The sequence below is a fragment of the Mastomys coucha genome, unplaced genomic scaffold, assembly GCF_008632895.1.
Source record: "Mastomys coucha isolate ucsf_1 unplaced genomic scaffold, UCSF_Mcou_1 pScaffold22, whole genome shotgun sequence".
NCBI lineage: Eukaryota > Metazoa > Chordata > Mammalia > Rodentia > Muridae > Mastomys > Mastomys coucha.
This window is the reverse complement of record NW_022196905.1, coordinates 211,657,660-211,677,774: the sequence shown is the minus strand read 5'-3', so window position 1 is coordinate 211,677,774 and position 20,115 is coordinate 211,657,660. Positions and strand designations below refer to the sequence as shown.

Genomic DNA, 20,115 nt, shown 5'->3' with positions numbered 1-20,115 from the left:
CTTCTTCTTCTTCTTCTTCTTCTTCTTCTTCTTCTTCTTCTTCTCCTTCTCCTCCTTCTTCTTCTTCTCCTTCTTCTCCTTCTTCTTCTCATTCTTCTTCTTCTTCTTCTTCTTCTTCTTCTTCTTCTTCTTCTTCTTCTTCTTCTTCTTCTTCTCCTCCTCCTCCTGCTTCTTCTTCATGATGATGATGCCTCACTAATGAACATCTTTTCCTCTCATGGTTTATATAAATACAGTCATTCTTTCATCTAAAGACATCAACCCCGTAGTACTCAGAGTTTAGAAGATACTAAAATCACTGAGTGGGTATTGTATTAGCAATGATATCAAATTCACATATATGTTATGCATGTGCTCTGATATACATTGTACAGTTTCTGATTGCTTGTAATTTGTAGTAAAATACAGATGATCTTTAAATGGTGGTTGTGCTAGATTGACTGTACATCATAGAATCCTAGTTACTTTTAAGTCTTCACCTCTTCCTATAGGTCAGTATTGATGTTTAGTCTCTGACAGGCACTTTTAAAGCACTTCTCATGCCTAAAGTCATGTCTTCACAAACACCTCCAAAGTTAAATACTGTCATGAGTGATCCCCTCTCATAGATACAGAAAGGACAAACAAGTTGAAGAATTAATCAAAATGTCAGCTAAGCACCAGGGTCTGTAGCCTTGTCTTCTCCATGAAGACATTCAGGAGATGATAGGCTGTCCCTTGTTTGTATGAGGCATTCCCCCATAATCTCATGCTAGAGTCTGAGCTGTTTTCCTAGTTACAGAAACACCCGATTCCACAGCAGAGGGTGAAGAGAAAAGTTGGACAGAGGAAGAAATGTGTATATGTATATAAGACCAGCTGCTAGGATCTGGGAATTCTAAACACTGGAAATCCAGCTAGCTAGCAGTCGCCCTTTCCCACTGGTCCTAGGATTTGTACTAGGCTTCATTACTCACCCATATTTCTCCCTCTGCTTATCACTTCTTTCAGGTAGGAGCATTTTGGGTTAGGGACTATTTGCCTATTCTGGTGAGTTGAGATAAAGGGCTGGAGGGAAAATAAGACACAAAAGTAGACACAAGGGGAGTTGGAAAAGTGGGTAAATTGACTGTAACAAATACCTGAGATGTTTTGATAGAGACAAGGATGCAGAGGGCTGGGAAACTGAGAGGTAATAATTTGCATTTCCATAGGCAAGCCAGATATCTGCCCTTGCTCTAACAGTGAGCTCCTGTTTTGAATTTTCCATGCACTCCCACTTTCCTGCTTCAAGTTCATGGTAAGTTGAGCAATGGTAGAAGAGGGAACTCACTATTTTAAGCCAAACACTCCATTGGTCTATTTTCTGAGAGAAAAGAGAGAGACTTACTACCTCTGTGAGTGCAGTAGGCTATACAATGTATCTAGAAGGTCAGAAGAGAGGTAGGCAGGCTTTGAAGATAGTTCCTGGTTCATACTGTTCCCCATCTTATCAGTAGTACCCTCAGCATTTAGGTAGATTCCTATGTATTCCTAAACCCAAACTGTTGCATAGAAGTTATGAATATTTTGCAAGTATTCTAGAAAAGAAGCAATGCATAGTACTCAGTGCTCTCCAGATAAGGGCTGCTTGAGAAAAAGTATTGCAAAGATATGGATGGATGGATGGATGGATGGATGGATGGATGGATGGATGGATGGATGGATGGATGGAGAAATATAGAAAAAGAGATAGACCTTAAGGACTGGGAAGATTGTGAGACTGGCAAGCCTGAATGTAAGAGCAGGCCTGCTCCTGAGCTGCAGGAAGTATCTCTTCCAGCCCTGAACAGCAGCCTTCTTTTCTAGAAAAGATTGGCTCTGTTTGCTGTGAAGACTTACAATGTATCCACTCGCCTTGATTGGTGGTAAGTAACAGAAACCATTCAAGAATGTAATTAAAGTAAAAACAAATGAAAGGGGGAACATCTCTTATGGAATTGAAACAATTGCCGTGATACCAAAGTTAAAGTGAGCAGCTCTGGGTATCTCTGCAGCAGTAGTTAGAAAACCGGCAGAGCCCCAACAACGCAAGTCGGCTGTTCGGTCTCCCAGACTCTGTTTCTGTGCAAGTTACCACTGGAATTGTTTTGTTGAGTGCCTTCCCCTAGACAATATGTAATAGTTAGAGGTTCATGAAGGGTAGCCCAAGCTCTGGGAGCTGCTGCTATCTATAGGGCCCATAGAAAAGAGAATTACTAAAAAAAAAAAAAAAAAAAAAAAAAAAAAAAAAGAAAGGAGAGAGAGAGAATTATTTTTGAGCAAAATATTTTTAAAAATGGCTTTTAGGGTAGCTGCAAGTGGGGACCAAGAGCTCATTCCGTAAAGGCGCTCTCTAGGAAAGCTTAAGGACCTGAGTTTTATTCAAGAATAAACATGAAAATGTTGAATGTAGTAGTACATGCTTAAAATCCTAGTGCTAAGGATACAGAAGCAAATGGGTTCCTGGAGCTTGTTGACTTTACCTACTTAGCAAGCTCTAATTCTCAATAAGAGACAATTTCTTCAAAAACAAGGTGGAAGATGGGATGGCTAACCCTATACAAGTTGCACCGACACATATGTAGCAACACATACATATGGATAAATGTGATTGTAACAGTAACTGGCACTAATGTATAGAACCCAACTTTTATATATTCTATATGCATAAATGCCCTGATCCCTTCATAGTATATATAGACCTTCCCAACTCCTACTCTAATTTTTATTAAATATTTTCTTTATTTACATTTCAAATGATATCTCATTTCCCGGTTTCCCCTCTGGAAAAAAAAAATCCTCTTCCTTCCTCCCCTCGGCCTCTGCTCGCCAACCCACCCTCTCCCGTTTCCTCGCCCTGGCATTCCCCTACACTGGGGCATAGAATCTTCATAGGACCAAGGGCCTCTCCTTCCATTGATGACCGACTAGGCCATCCTCTGCCACATATGCAGCTGGAGCCATGAGTCCCACCATGTGTACTCTTTGGTTGGTGGTTGTGTCCCTGGGAACTCTGAGGGTACTAGTTAGTTCATATTATTGTTCCTCCTAAGAGGCTGCAAACCCTTTAGCTCCTTGGGTCCTTTCTCTAGCTCCTTCATTGGGTACCCTGTGCTCAGTCCAATGGATAGGTGTGAGCCTCTACTTCTGTATTAGTGGGGTACTGGCAGAGCCTCTCAGGAGACAGCTATATCAGTCTCCTTTCAGCCAGCACTTCCTAACATCCACAATAGTATCTGGGCTTGGTGATTGAATATGGGAATGATTCCCAGGTGGAGCAGTCTTTGGGTTGTCTTTTCTTCAGTCTCTGCTCCATACTTTGTCTCTGCAACTCCTTCCATGGGTATTTTGTTCCCTCTTCTAAGAAGGAACAAAGTATCCACACATACAAAGTCTTCCTTCTTCTTGAGTTTCTTGTGGTTTGTGGATTGTATTTTGGGTATTTCGAGCTTCTGAGCTAATATCCACTTATCAGTGAGTGCATACCATGTGTGTTCTTTAGTGATTGGGTTACCTCACTCAGGATGATGTTCTCCAGATCCATCTATTTCCCTAAGAATTTCATAAATTCATTGATTTTCATAGCTAAGTAGTACTCTATTGTGTAAATGTACCACATTTTTCTGTATCCATTTCTCTGTTGAGGGACATCTGGGTTGTTTCCACTTTCTGACTATTATAAATAAGGCTGCTATGAACATAGTGGAGCATGTGTCTTTATTACATATTGGCGCATCTTCTGGGTATATGCCCAGAAGTGGTATAGCTGGGTCCTCTGGTAGTACTATGTCCAATTTCCTACTATATTTTTATAGAATTTATATCTTAAAATAAGCACTCATAGATTCAGTCTTACCCCCACTTTAGAGATCTGTCCTTAGACTTTAACATATTGAACCACATAAGCACAGTTCAGACTGACTGGCTGGCTCTCTATAGCTGGCATGTGATAGATGGATGCACAGTGACTACTGAATGAGAAGCAATCTCCCACTAACATCTTTCCTATGCCCCAGAGTTCTTGGGACCCAAGAATATTTTTTTAGATGTAGACTCTTATCTCTTATCCCAAGTAGATAAGTAAGTACACATCTTTTTCTAGGAGGAAGGGAAAGGCCCAATACTGTATCTAAATGTAGGCTTAGTATAAAATCCTGACTCTATATAATCTGACCACAGAAAAATTGTATATATTTGACATCACTGTACTGAGAAACAGGGGAATGAAGAATGTAGGTCAGGACAGACTGACTCACACCCATGGCTATCAGACTGGCTGAGTATAGTTTGCAGGCACCTACAGTTATCCTTAGCAAACTTCTGTAGTAGTGATGTGGGGCTATCTATGTATTATTATAATTAATTATAGTTATAAAGGCTCAACTATAATGATATTTGGGGGTGCCAAACTGAGCTTCCATGACGCCTTTTGGCCACCTCTTACTCATCCATCAAGATATAGTAAGACTGACTAACAATGGGTGCAGAAAACTATCCTTACCTATCCTAGTCCATATTCTTCCTTATCATTATATAAAGTCTTGATTATGTGCATCTCAGCTTGTGCCTCTCATCTACTCTACATTGGTCCAGATGAACACAGTGACTAACAAAATATATGGCTTCTCTTTGAACATTATCCCTCTGGTCCCTGCTTAATTAAGTACACACTCTGAGATTCATTAAGTGAAGTTTCTGCATATGGCTATGTAAGTTTCTTCTTTCAGAGGTGTCTCCTATTCCCTCAAGCCTTCCAAACTGCTTTCTTTGTTGTAGTAATAGATACAGAAGGTCCATGATTACATCAAGATCCTAAAGTCAGTGCCGTGACTAGAAAGCCTGATGAAATACTAAGATAATAGCCAAAAGAAATGATAGTACATCAGGCTACAGGGTAATGACAGCCTCGTAAATGATATCCACTGACACTACTTGCCTGCCTCCTGCCAGGTTCACTACTTGGCATGATAATGCCTCACCGATCCCATCTCCTGGAAGCAGGCATTATTGTCACTATTTTGGGCAAGTGGTACCTGAGGTGGGAAGAAGCTTGTTCATTTGACCAGGAAAAACCTCAAAGTGGCATTGCCAGGATTTAAATACAGTCTGTATTTTTTTTAATTATTTTTTATTAATGAGATATCAATACATGTATTTAATCCTGATGATATCAGGAAAATGCAGAATAACAAGTATTTAGAAGGTACTGAGGAAGAAGAAATCTTGGATTCTGTGGATTGCAGACTGAATTAGTTCAACAACAACAAAAAAAATAACAACAGCAACAACAACAAAGCCCAGATATTTCTCAAGACTAAAACTACAATTATCTTCAACATAAACCCCATTATTGGTTGAATATCTACAGGAATCCATATCATTTTGTGTCCTAGTTTGGCTACTATTGCTGTATATACTGACCAAAGGCAATTTCGGAGAGTAAAGAGTTTATTTCCTCTTACATCTTACAGTACATTAAGAATGGTAGTCAGAGCCGGGCGGTGGTGGCGCATGCCTTTAATCCCAGCACTTGGGAGGCAGAGGCAGGTGGATTTCTGAGTTCAAGGCCAGCCTGGTCTACAAAGTGAGTTCCAGGACAGCCAGGGCTACTCAGAGAAACCCTGTCTCGAAAAACCAAAAAAAAAAAAAAAAAAAAAAAAAAAAAAAAAAAAAAAAGAATGGTAGTCAGGACAGGAAATCAAACATGAACTTGGAGGCAGGCACTGAAGAAGAGGTCATAAAAGAATAGAATTACTACCTTGTGTAGACAGATTTCTTATTCCAGCTGTTCAGGGAAGGTACTTGCAATGGTAAATAATCAGTCAAGAAAATACTCAATGATCTTTTGCCTACTAGACAATCTGATGGAGACGTTTTCTCAGCTGAAGTTTCCTTTTTCAGTTTGACTCCTGTTAGACTATATTTGATTTAAAAAAAAAAGAATAAAAGAAAGAAGGAAGGAATCAAGGAAGAAAAGAAGGAAGGAAGGAAAAAGAAAGGAAAGAAGGAAGGAAGGAAGGGAGTGAAGAAGGAAAGAACAAAGAAAGGAAGAGAGAAAAAAATCTTTTCAAAGATCTAACTCCTGGTTTGGTTGATTCTATGTATAGTTCTTTTTGTTTCTACTCGATTGATTTTAATTATTTCCTGCTCTTCTTGGGTCTATTTGCTTCTTTTTGTTCTAGAGCTTTCAGGTGTGCTGTTAAGCTGCTAGCATATGCTCTCTCCAGTTTCTTTTTGTAGGCACTCAGAGCTATGAGTTTTCCTCTTAGCACTGCTCTCATTGTGACCTGTAAGTTTGGGTATGTTCAGCCTTCATTTTCATTAAATTATGAAAGAGTCTTTAATTTCCTTCTTTATTTCTTCCTTGACCAAGTTATCTTTGAATAGGGTGTTGTTCAGCTTCCATGTGTATGTGGGCTTTCTATTGTTTTTGTTGTTGTTGAAGACCAGCCTTCATCCGAGGTAATCTGATAGGATGCATGGGATTATTTCAATCTTCTTGTATCTGTTGAGGCCTGTTTTGTTAGTTTTAGAGTATGTACCATGAGGTGCTGAGAAGAAGGTATAATCTTCTGTTTTAGGATGAAATGTTCTATAGATATCTGTTAGATCCATTTGGTCTATCACTTTTGTTAGTTTAACTGTGTCTCAGTTTAGTTTGTGTTTCTATGATCTGTCCATTGATGAGAGTGGGGTGTTGAAATCCCCCACAATTATTGTGTGAGGTACAATGTGTGCTTTGAGCTTTAATAAAGTTTCTTTTATGAATGTGGGTACCCTTGCATTTGGAACATAGATGTTCAGAATTGAGAGTTCTTCTTGGTGGATTTTCCTTTGACCAGTATGAAGTGTCCTTCCTTATCTTTGTTGATAACTTTTGGTTGAAAGTCAATTTTATTCGATATTAGAATGGCTACTCCAGCTTGATTCTTGGGACTATTTGCTTGGAAAAAAATTCCAGCTCTTTACTCTGAAGTGGTGTCTGTCTTTGACATTGAGATGTGTTTCCAGTATGGAACAGGATGCTGTGTCCTGTTTATGTATACAGTCTGTTAGTCTATGTCTTTTTATTCGGGAATTGAGTCCATTGATGTTAAGAGGTATTAACCAATAGTGATTGTTGCTTCCTGTTATTTTTCTTGTTAGAGGTGGAATCATGTTTGTATGGCTGTCTTCTTTTGGGTTTGTTGAAAGGTTGCTTTCTTGCTTTTTTCTAGGGTGTAGTTTCCCTCCTTATGTTTGTGTTTTCCATCTATTATCCTTTGCAGGGCTGGATTTGTGGAAAGATATTGTGTAAATTTTATTTTGTCATGGAATATCTTGTTTTCTCCATCTATGGTAATTGAGAGTTTGTTGGGTATGGTAGCCTGGGATGGCATTTGTGTTCTCTTAGGGTCTATATGACATCTTCTAGCTTTCATAGTCTCTGGTGAGAAATCTGGTGTAATTCTGATAGGTCTGCCTTTAAATGTTACTTGACCTTTTTCCCTTACTGCTTTTAATATTCTTTTTATTGTTTTGTGCATTTGGTATTTTGACTGTTATGTGACAGGGAGAATTTCTTTGCTGGTCCAGTCTATTAGAGATCTGTAGGCTTCTTGTATGTTTATGGGCATCTCTTTCTTTAGGTTAGGAAAGTTTTCTTCTATAATTTTGCTGAAGATATTTACTGTCCCTTTAAATTGGGAATCTTCACTCTCTTCTATACCTATTATCCTTAGATTAGGTCTTCTCATTGTGTCCTGGATTTCCTGGATGTTTTGGGTTAGGAGATTTTTGCATTTTGCATTGTCTTTGGCTGTTGTGTCAATGTTTTGTGTGGTATCTTCTGTCCCTGAGATTCTTTCTTCTATCTCTTGTATTCTGTTGGTTATACTTTCATCTATGACTCCTCGTCTCTTTCCTAGGTTTTCTATCTCCAGGGTTGTCTCCCCTTGTGATTTCTTTATTGATATTATTTCCATTTTTAGATCCTGGATGGTTTTGTTCAATTCCTTCACCTGTTTGGTTGTGTTTTCCTGTAATTCTTTAAAGGATTTTTATGTTTCTTCTTTAAGGGATTCTAGTTGTTTACCTGTGTTCTCCTATATTTCTTTAAGGTAGTTATTTATATCCTTCTTAAAGTCCTCTATAATTTTCATGAGATGGGATTTTAGATCAGAATCTTGCTTTTCAGATGTGTTTTGGTATCCAGGGCTCCCTGTGGTGGGAGAACTGGGTTCTTATGATGCCAAGTAGCCTTGGTTTCTGTTGCTTATGTTCTTGCCCTTGCCTTTCACCATATGGGTATCTCTGGTGTAAGCTGGTCTTGCTGTCTCTGGTTTGTCCCTCCTGCAAGCCTCTGTGTTAGTACTCCTAGGAGACCAGTTCTCTCTGGGTATGGAGTACTGTGGCCCAGAATCAGCTCTGGCAACAGACTCAGTCTGTATTTCTTAAAAGCTTCAAACTATATTGCCATCTTTGAGCCTCTTTTCCTTTTTAAGAGGCAGTATCTGAGCTGCAAACCAACAGTCCAGCAGAGGTCATCAGAAACCAGGAGGCAGGTCCAGCGGAACAGAAGACTGGGTAGGAGTCAATGAAGTTGGAGGATTCCAAGTAATCCATCAGACACCTGACTTACCTAGCTAGGTGCTGGCTCTGTGTGAAGAGGGTTTCTACCAACTCTGCAGGGCTGTGATCTAGGCCATTCCAGGGGTTGATGGGTCATGGTTGGTCTTTTCTCTCGGTGGCTTCATATCACTGGTCTTCGATGCCCCACCCTATAGGATAGGTAGACATAAATCTTTTTAGACTGCCCTGCTGTGTTCTTGGCTCTGATATTAGCACACTTTGTAGTTTTGTGGAAAGTAGACCGAACCTGTATGGTCTAACTTGATATTCTGTTGTTCAATCATGGTATCCTCTATTTGTTCTCTGTGAGGGATTTAAATAGTTGCTTAGCCTTTCTGTGCTGACCATCAGCTATCCTCACAAGGAAGTGACTTGAACTGACATCAGAGGTGCTCTGTATCTCTATCTACCTCTCTTTCAGGAAGTCTGTCATCCAACTTGACCTTGCCAATACCAAGAAAGCAATGATTGTCCCAGCATTCGAAACGCTGCGCTACCGACTGTCTTTCCCCAAGTCAAAAGCAGAGCTGCTGTCAATGTTGGACATGGGGACCCTATTCACATTCAGGTGAGTGACTCTCACAGCAGTCATCTGGGGTACACAAAGGATCTCTCTCCCAGAACACCTAGATGTCAAAGCTTTGGCAAAGAGGTCAGTCAGTTTTGTTAATTTACTATAAGACCAAAGAAAGATACTCACCCCATTGTCCTTGGGACTCAGTCTATTCTCCTTTCCTGGCATGTTATTTGCTTTGCTTTACACATGGATGATAGTCACCATGTTCAGGTGAAAAGAGAGGCCTGCTGTGGCAAACAAACACTATCCCCTTGGCTCAGAATTCTGCCTTTGGTATATACATGGCAGTGTTCTCTAGATGAAAAAAAAACTGATAAAATGAATATATATTTACAATGAATGTATTATAATATCTTTTCAAATACAATCAGATTGGTCCAACAGTGGAGAATCAAGAATTTGGTATTTGGAAGTCCAGGAGATTGAGTACGACACCAGTCTGGTGGCAAGGACCTGGTAGAGTCTTGCTCCTCAGCATACATTGGACGCCTGAAAATGCTGGTTCTCATATCACAGAGGAGCTGATGATGGCAGCAGCAACAGGATAGATAAATTTGTCAGTAAAAGTGAAAGTCCAGTGAGCAAAATTTTTTGTCTTCCAAGTCTGGCCATTGTGAAAAGCTGTCACATTTGGAGTAGATGTTTCATATCAAGTAAGGCACTCAAGACAGTCCTCACAGGCCATCCCATGGACCAACCCAATGTATACAATCCCTCACTGAGACATTATTGTATCAAGTTGACAGCTAAAACCATGATGTATGCATTAATTCTCTTGCTGAGTGGGTTTTACTCTGAGATCCCTTGTAGGGTTCTTTTTCCTTTTTTGTGTGTGCAAGTAGTCTAATCTCTAAGCTCTTAGGGCATGGAACAGGCATCGAAAGTCATCAATGGGACTCCATAGTTGCACACAACTGATGCAAGAGCCAACTGCCCAGTGATGGCTGCAACCAAAACCATTGGTTTTCTCATTCCTGACCCTAATGCCTCCAAGGGTATTCAGGGAGTTATGCTGTCCAGAGTGTCCCAGCACTCATCTGCACAGTATTAGTGAGCCCCAGACTCTAACATTAACTGTTGCAGTCAGCACTAGGGAAGTAGGAATCCTGCTAACCTCTTTCAGATGAAGCAATATGAACAGAACCATTTCATCTACCTGTTTCTGCTCACAGTTCACATTCCTCTATTTCATACAGTGTAGTAGTGAACACCCCCTCCTCTGAGTAAAGAGCATGCAGTTTTGTACAGCCTGAATTGTACACACATATTTTAAGCATAACACCTGGGTTGTCCGGATACTACAAAACCTCTGAAAGGCACTTTCAGACTGTAAATGGGTGATTGTATTCATTCCATTGCACCAAGTTCATGCATCTTTATATTTTATGAGGAGTTGAGAGTGTCTGGTGGAGCAAGGACTCAATCTTCAGCCTCCATCTTCCGTTTCGAACTCTAGAAAGGAACCTAGAATAATTCCTCTCCCCAGCCACAAGCCATCCCTTTCTGCTTCCCATAAATTGCATGCTTCGGATGAACCAGGCATTGGGATGAACATAAGCCTTTCAACAAATATAAAGTGAATTCTTTTTTTCTCTGCAGCAGAAACATTGATGTGAGTAATGAAATAATCTACTTAGTGACACATGGCTAGTAAGTGGCAGAACCTGAGGAATCACCAGGCCTGTCTTCTTAACTGAAATAGCATTGGGCTGCTTGACAAGCCCTTGATTTTCATATCAATTCTTGTTTGAAAACACAAAATCACAAATCAGTACTGGAAATTGACATTTGAAGACAAACTTTCATCTGAGTCTTCCACAGTTACTGTAGCTCAGTAGCCAAATGCCTACCGCATGTCCAAGGTGTTCTTTCTGCAACCCCAGGTGGTGTGAGAACTCATTTCCAGGCCATATCTCTAGGCATGAGAGGTGGGATCTAGCCTGCTGTATCCATGATAACTGCTCTGGCCAGCAGCTTGCAGGCCACATGCCAAATGCTAAGTTACAGACTTTCCCTCTGAGAATTGCTTTTGTCACTGCTCTCCAAAGAAATCTACTCTTCGCCACATCTAGCATGAGAAGTTTCTATACTCCTCTGCATCCTCCAGGAGCATGGTGTTCAGAGTATGTATGACCCCTAGACTAATAGTATCAAGTTGTCTGGGACCTTCTTGTGAATATAGTCTCAGGTCTCATCCTGGACCATAAACCCTGGTGTTAAAACTAGTCCATCACATGGTTCTGGCACATATCAAGTTTGAAGACCTGCTCAGAGAGCTTGAGGTTGCCTGATATGGCTAGACCCTGTGGCCCAGTGTCTGCTGGAACAACAGTAGACAACAGGTTCCCCAGGCAGGCTTTAGATTGGTGTGTGTGTGTGTGTGTGTGTGTGTGTGTGTGTGTGTGTGTGTGTGTGGTGAGCTCATTGACATAACTTCACTCCATGCTCTGCTGCCCAGCTATTTGTCATGCTGTCAGTAGGCCAGACTGACTGAATGGAAACTGCCTCTCTAACCAGATAAACAGACATGGCTATGCATGCTTTGTGAGAATTCACTTCATGTTAAAAATTGATATTATTATCTCTTGCTTTACCAGGAGAAAGAAACAAGGCAGTTAACCTGTCCACACCTGCTAAATGAAAGGATGCAAATCCAAGCAGGCTGCTGTCAGTAGCCATTGTTAACTGTCTAGTAAGGAAGCAGCATTTGTGGGATGTCTCCTGCACGTTAGCCCTGTGCCAATGTTTCTACCATTGTCTTGCTTAAGATCCTGGGCAGTTTTCATGATATGTATGATTTTTCCCAGCTCACATGAGAGGAAACTATTAAGTACTTGATTGTTCAGTGTCTGCTGTTCATAAGTGGTAGAAGTGAGATTTGAACCCTGCTTGGAACCAAATATGAATTCTCAGTCATCACTTATGGCATGCCCATTTTGTCAAAGGTACACATACCAAAGCTGCCTGTCCAGCAAATTCTCAAATAGAAAATCAGTTGTTGTACGGCCTAATTTGGGGGTTAGACCTATCACTGACACATCTTAAAATATCCTTCCCAGGCTCCTTTAAAGTAACAGTCCCTGCTACCCTTTCCATTTAAATAACTGGATTTGCTGGACACTTCTTCATTGATGGTATTGAACCTCAAGTCCTTGCCCCTACCCAGCCTTCCTTGTCCTACCCAGCAACACATTGAGTCTGTTGGATTGAGTTTGTGTGACAGTCTGGCAGAAATCCAGTCTCTTTGATGAAACAAGAGTTTTAGCCCTGCCACAAGAACACTACCTGCCATGGGGCACTCATTTTCGCGGCCTTGATTGCTTTACAGAGCTGTTCCCAGGCTACCTGGGATTCATTACTATTGCAACCCAGGATCAGGACAATTTTTAGAATTTAAAACATCTGCAGCATTTAAAATCATCCTAACACATAGTAAATGCCTAACAAATACAGTCTCCTTAGAGAAAGCCATTAACTGTATTTCTCTCTCCTGCAGCTAAGCTATTGCGTCCTTCCTTTTATTTCATGAAGCTATGTCTACCCGTAGGTACCATCTTTCCTAATCCCTTTCTGTTAACTTCAACTGTACCTTCATTTCATTCTGTACATTCACCTTCCCCATTACTTGCACTGACGACATACCACCCTACTCACTGATAGATAACAAAGTAGCACCAACACAATACTGTAAAGCAATGCAGACTCACACTTGGCTGTCTCTGTCTGCTTGTATGGAGTAGCCAACACTCTGTCCAGGCTATTGCTGTGTGGAAAGCAAATGTCCGAAGAAATTCAGGTCTTCTCCAGTGCCACAAGACCCTCTTCCTGTTTGCTGGGTGCTGATAGGGTTTCTTTTCTTGTTACCACAGGCTGAAGTCTTTGTTTTTCTGGCTTTGGGATATGTACACCATTGGTTCCTGGCTCCTCCTGCTTTTCACCCTGACTTTATAAACAGTTCACAACATAATTCTTTCCTTCCTTCCAGATATGAAAGGTTATGAGTCAGAACATACTTACCTTGGTAATCTCAATCTTCATTAACTTCAGAGGCACCTGCTTAGTAATGTTTATATCTATAAAAAAAAATCCACCCTTGCCTCATATACTCCTAAATTCTGCCCCATCATCGAGGGTTGATCAGGACTACCAGTGGGCCCTGGTAGGAAATACCAGATATAGATTTCTTGGAAATGATAGCAAGTGCTCAAAAGTTCATTGATTTTTCTATGGAGTCTTTTCATTAGTGACGGATAACTAAGGGACTGCATTAGTTTTGTGGGGCTGCTGTAACAATTATTTAACGATTTTCTAATTCAGAAGTCCACACTAAAGGTCCGAGTAGGTCCACGATTTTCTAAAGGCTCTAGGAAAGATGCCTTACTTGCTCCTTTCTGCCTTTGTTCCTGGTGATTGCCAGCAATACCCGATACTATTTGTTTCTTGATGGGTCCATCATCCTAGCTCTGTCTGAATCTGCATATGGTTTACTCATAAGTAACTTGAGTATAATTATAAAGATCCTGTTCCCTACCAGGTCCCATTTACAAGCACTGAAAGTTTGAACTTGAATGAGGGTTTTGCAGGGACGTGGTAGATCTCACCAGGAAGACCAGATCAACATGTATTTCTTCTTCCTCTTCATCACCAGGGTTGGGAAAATTCAGCTTGCATCCCTTCACTCAATGACTTTTTTCTACATGTCCCAGGTATCACGTATGGACTAAAGGCCACGCACCCACAAACTTTGCCAAATGGCGAACTGCCACCACGCCTTACCAGGTTGAGTGGGAGGCTGATTTTGAGCCATATGTTGTTGTGAGACGAGACTGCCCTGAGTACGATCGGAGATTTGTGGGCTTTGGCTGGAACAAGGTGGCTCACATCATGGAATTGGATGCACAGGTGAGAACAAAACACCAGCCTGGTACTATGTGGGAAAAGAGAGATATACAGATATTAGAGATGAAAAACTACCTTGGAGACAAGATTCAAAAGAACCTTCAGAGGAACAAGAGGTGTTGAGAAAGTAACACATGTGAATCTGTTTTCTGGGCTTTCAACACCAAACCTTTGCTCTTCCCTTACATAGGAACTAGGTTCCTAGCCAGGATTAAGCAAATGTGAGCTTCCTACCCCCTCCATCTGGTGAAGAAAATAAGCACAGGACTACTAGTTATGACTGGACTCCAAATTGTATGATTGTCTCACTGTAGGGGCACAAAACATGCCACTAAAATGTTGTTAATTATTCTGTCTTTCAATTAAAACATTAGTGATTTTTAGACTATGTTCCATCTGAAAGCCTTCATTCATTTGCACAATACTTAGCAAACATCTATTTGAGAAGAAGTCTGCAGAATTTTAGTAGGTTAAACTGGGTACTGTACACTTTTGAAAAGGACCAGATGGTAACTCTATGGAGCTTTGTGAGACCTGCAGGTCACCCTGCTTAGCTCTGCCACTGTTGTTCCTCCATAGATGTTCTCTAAACAAATGTTCACGGCTAGGTTTCACCACTGCTTCATTTTTACAACTGAAGCAAACCAGACAGGCTATAGTTTGTCAACCCCATTTGCTATTCATGAGATACATGTTCCCTTGAGTCTGAGCGATCCTAGAACCACTGATATTGGTAGACTTTGTGGAACAGTGTCCGTTTTGGGCAAAACAAACATGGTATCCATCCATTGGTACCCATCACTAAAATACCTGCTTATATATACATAAGACCATGAGTCCTAGCCTACCGTTGCTGCTGCCAGTGAGAACAGTGGCATTTCTGAGCCCAACAATGTTGTATGGTGCCCATTCAAAAAAAGTTTATTTTTTTCCCTGTCACAAAGGTCTAGCCTTTGTTTTAGACTCATTCCGAGTTTTTGTGAATGGACCACATACTTTCCTGTATTTGCCTATAGCACTCATCAGACACAATCTTATCCATTCATTCCAGTGGCTTAAGATAGTGAGGCACTCACAAAGTAGCAGCTTCAGGGGCTGCTGGATGGGGTAGCCCACTCTGTCCCTGTGTAAAATGCCCAGACAGGTGGGGCCCTAGTGTCTTGCATGTTCTCCTGATTTTTTTTTTTACTTTACCACTATCTTCTGTCTTCTGCCTGTTGCATCTGCCTGTCCTGTCCCTAGTTTGCCTTGCTAAGTTTATTCTTGTCTGCTCTGAGCTGAGAAAGTAGATGACATAAATCCAAATTGGAATAAGGATATAGACTCTGCATGTGCTGGGTTCTATCTTTGTTACATGTCCTAAATTTGTGTCCACTGTTTTGGCTGTTCAGATGTGTTGCATATTTGGCTATATCCTGCCATGTCAAGCATATTCTATAATGCCATCACTTATAAGAAGTTGGGGAAATTTTTATCATTCTTAAGCTTCAATATTTAAGCTAAACATTTTAGTGTTTTATTTAGGTATTTTATTTACATAATTATTTATTTGTCTATTTTTAAGAAAGGATCTTATACTAAGGCTTAGACTGACCTGAAACTTGCTATATAGCCCAGGTTGACCTGGAATTCATGGCAGTCTTCTCATGTTGGCTTTATAAGAGCTAGGTTATAGACATGAGCCACCACAATGAGCTTTAACATTTGCTTTTTTTCCTTGCCTTTTATTTTTCTTTTATCCCCTCTTTTTGTACTTTTTGTGAAGACTTTCACATAGACAGATGGAAGCTCCACTGTCTAAGAGAATATTGCATAGTAACATCATTAGAGCTTGACTATGTGGTATATGGAGAGCCTCTGGGGTGGGCATGTGTTCTGTTTTTCTTCTTCCCATAAAGTATGAGTTTTACCCTCATAATCATACTTCAAGATAGATTTTCTCTCTCTCACTTTGTATATGAGCAAACCAAACTTCAGATGACTCTGATATTTTGTACAAGTTCATGGACCCTGAAGCAAGTTATTCTGGAGCTATTGTGCCCCCTCCTAGTGTTATTCTCCAGTCCCTTGGTTCAGAATCATACATGACCCAAGTTCTCTTACAAGATCTCTCATTACTCTTGTCTTCCTCCTTCTAGGAGTATGAGTTCACCGTGTTGCCCAATGCCTACATGATCCACATGCCCCATGCCCCTAGTTTCGATATCACTAAGTTCCGTTCCAACAAGCAATACCGCATCTGTCTCAAAACCCTGAAGGAAGAGTTTCAACAGGACATGTCCCGACGATATGGCTTTGCTGCCTTGAAATATCTCACGGCTGAGAACAATAGCTAGCACTACGAAGGCCACCACTAGGGAGAGACATGCCACAAGGGAAGAACCACTTCCTGCCTGGGGCCCAGCCTTTGAAGACAAAATCCAACACTGCTTTTCTTTGGGTTTTTTTTTTTCCCTATGTCTCTTTAGCCCCACAAAGCTGCTCTCTTCTGAAGTCTTGGACAGAGACCCAGCCCAACATGGGTGCTTCCAGAATGGGACATAGAAGAATGGAAGCAAGTGAAGAGTTTAACAACTTACCACAAAGCCACAGACCAAGTCAGGGTTTCTGGATATTTCCCATTGCTTGTTAACAATTAGGGGTCAAACCTTAGCTGTTGAGGAAGTCAGAGCAATAAAGTTTCCTACGATGGAAATTTACCCTGCCACCTAACTGGGCACCCATGTGTAATAGCAACCCAAGGACCCAAACAAACATCTGGAGACTCTCATAGGGACATTATACATGCAGGGATCTGGAGAAGGGATGAATTGGTTGTTTATTCTCAAAGTCACTCTTGTTTTATTTTTAGTTGTTTGAATTTGGGTGATTTTGTTCATTTTAGTCTTGGAATCTAAGTTTTTAAAAAATTTAACCCTTAAAGCTCTAAAAGAAAAATCAACTCCCTCAATCAACACCCCTCAACATCAGTGGCCCTGCAAAGACAAGCATCCTCGGAGATGTTCATGAGTGAACAGCTTCCTTCATGATGACCACTGAGACCACCCGATTTCAAGTTTCCACTCTCTAGATCCAGGGCTATGACGGGCACTATAGAAATATGAGGCCAAACACTATATGCAAGTCACATTTTCTATGGACCATCACCAAGTCACAAGGAAAGGGCTTCATGGAACTACTTCAGCACTCACAGAAGGTATAATTCCCTTCTTGGGCCTTTAGAAGAACTTGAACAGTTCACAGAAGTTCAATTTGAACACTTGTTGAACACTACATTGAAGCCACTGGAAGAAATGGGTCAGGTATCTCTGTGTTCATCCCTGCCTCACTGTTGAAAGTAAGGGAGCTGGTGAACTTAGTTTCCCCTCAGGACCTGTCTGAGTGTTGGCACGCACCTCTTCATTGTGCATATGGAAGAAACACTGGACCCATTCTTCACTATTAATGTTGTGTTTACATTGATGAGAACAAGAGTTAATGGCATACCCTGTACTGGGCTGTTTGTATTGAGTTGCCACGTGACCAGCGAAAGCTGCATTCAATAAATGAAGTACAGACTGTTTCTTCCTCTTCTCCCTCCCACCCTTGTAAGAAGCCACATGACACATTTGGTCTAGAGAGCAAAGTTAAATCCATGCACAGCATCTCACACTCTCTGTTCTCACATCTCATCTTTCTCATTGTTTGAAATGTCACCTTTGTTTCCCTCCCAATTCAAAGAAAATTCAAATTTTCCACTGAGCTTCTGTCTCACCACTGTAGCCAGATGTTTTATATTTTAAGTATGCAAATTGTGAAAATCAGTATCATTCAACTGGATAGCCTGTCTTTAAGGGCTCTGTTGTCCTGTGGAGTACCATGACAGTCCAATCAATGAGACTACTACATGTGGTACGTTCAAGGGTGTTCTCCTAGATTAGTACAAAATGAAGAAAATTGTAATTAGAATTGTCACAGAGGTACAGACAAGTTTGTGTCTTTATTCATTACTTCTTTTGTTACTAGGACACTATCTGACAAAGGGGTTTATTTTGCTTCAGAGTTTAAGCATCTAGCCCATCTTGGAAGGGAAGACATGGTAGCAGGAACATAAAGCAGCTGATCACATTGCACCTGTGGTCAGGAAGCAGAAAGAAATGAAGGTTAGCACTCAGGGAAGACATGGTAGCAGGAACGTAAAGCACCTATAGTCGGGAAGCAGAAAGAGATGAAGGTCAGCACTCAGCTTGCTTTCTCTTCTCTTGTTCAATCAGCGACCCCATCCAATGGGGTGATGCTGCGTGCACTTAGGGTGGGACTTCTCACTTGAGTTAGCCTAATGCAGATAATCTCTCAGCTATGTTTAGAGGTTGGTTATCCTAGTTAACTAGATGATTCTAGATAACTAGGTGATTAGCCTAGTTAATTTTAGATCCTATCAAGTTGACAATATTAACTATCACATTGTACATACATATATATCATTATATATAATATGTATAAAGGAAACATCTATATGTATAGCATATATGCAGGATTTATCATTATCAAGGTAATCATGAACATAACCCATGAATACCATTATAAAAAAAATGACAAAAAGGTGTTCAAAGTCATATTAAGTTGAGTTTCTTCAGTAATGATGCTGCAGCCACCTCTCAAAGGCTCACAAAATTTATTGTCCTTCTCTCTCCAGTTGCCATGTTCAGTGACACATTGACTGCTCTTTTCCTCCTTCACAAACATGTATGTGTGCACATACCCAGAGGCACACCTAAATTCTTCTGCTTTTCCTGAGATCAGCTATTGCTAGCAGGTTGATCTGAAGTAATCATTTCCAGCTACTTGAGTCAAGCTGAACATTAGCTGGTTACACTGGTCCCTCGGTATTAACCATCAAATTTTAATTCCCTAAAACTTTTTGTAAACGTTTATCCTGGCACATGAATCAGGCACCAATACTTTGTTTCATTTACATATTTATAGGACTAGCCAATGACTGTATAATTTGCTAGTCAAACAGGGTCAGTCCATAGAATGAGAGAAGGTGCTAATTACTTTGCTATAATACCCATAAACTGGAAGATGATGAACTGCATATACATAGAATCAATTAAAGCCAGACGCTGACACTACATACCAGCATGAGAAACATTTTATTTCTTCAAATATTGCTGTCTGACATTGTCATTTAGTCCCATTTAAAACAAAAAGTTAACTGATGCTCAAATTCAAACAAGAAGTTGTCAACTGGTGGAGGTTGACGTATGTGGATCTAGCAGAATGAATCCTCAGCAGGTACTTCGGGAGTCACCACTTAGTGCTAGTATAGGCCCATATATGGAGAACAGGGCCATTTGAGACAAGGATGATGATTCCTTTATAATAGCTTCTTGAGAGCAAACTTTGGGATGGATTGTGCTGATGTCATGCCAATACTATCTTGACTTTCACTTGAGAGGAAGGGCAGGTTTTCTCATTAGCTCCATCATGCTCAATGTCCAGAAGAACTGCTTTTTAAATAATGATCCACTTTGTGCAAGAGCATTTTGTCTATATTAGCACACTGAGTAGCTGGAGCAAAGCCAAGTGGGTATTGCTGATTATCAGTGAAGAAATGGAATATGTTCGAAATAAATAACTTCCCATCAATTCCTGAGTTCAGATATCACAGAGCCAGATTTTAAACTCAATTCTACTTATTTAACCCAGAACTACATAACCTCCAATACTGTTATTGCTTCCCCCAGTAAGGAGCAGCTGAGTAAATAAGAATTGGGGGAGAAAAGGGTTTGAACCCACAGGGAAAATTATTAACCTTCCTCCTTCAATATCTGTCCAGCAACAGCCTGAGCAACAGATACTGGTCCATTCTCCAAAGTTAGCTATGCCCATGAAATTCCTGAAGCTCATGTCAGTCTGTAACCATATGCAAAGAGATGGGCTCAATCTTAGGGGACAGAAATGGTCTCTTCAAATGATAAGCTTTCAGGTAAAAGTTTTGAGTTCCTCCTTGAGCCCTAGTCCATCAAGCTGCTTCATGTGTAAAC

General features: G+C 40.6%; 1 protein-coding gene across 11 annotated transcripts in view; it reads left to right on the top strand.

Moving 5' to 3' along the window:
- Positions 1-17,900, top strand: part of Large1 (LARGE xylosyl- and glucuronyltransferase 1) — a 503,421-nt gene extending 485,521 nt beyond the window's left edge. For 10 of the 11 annotated variants that reach the window (XM_031340318.1, XM_031340326.1, XM_031340316.1 and 7 more), the window contains 3 exons: positions 9,032-9,178; positions 13,894-14,089; positions 16,225-17,900. In XM_031340318.1, the coding sequence (XP_031196178.1) occupies positions 9,032-9,178; positions 13,894-14,089; positions 16,225-16,422 (541 nt within the window). In that variant the 3' untranslated portion in view covers positions 16,423-17,900. Of the gene's footprint in view, positions 1-9,031; positions 9,183-13,893; positions 14,090-16,224 lie in introns of those variants that run through there. The other variant, XM_031340327.1, reaches the window with a different exon arrangement.
- Positions 17,901-20,115: the final 2,215 nt, after the last annotated feature.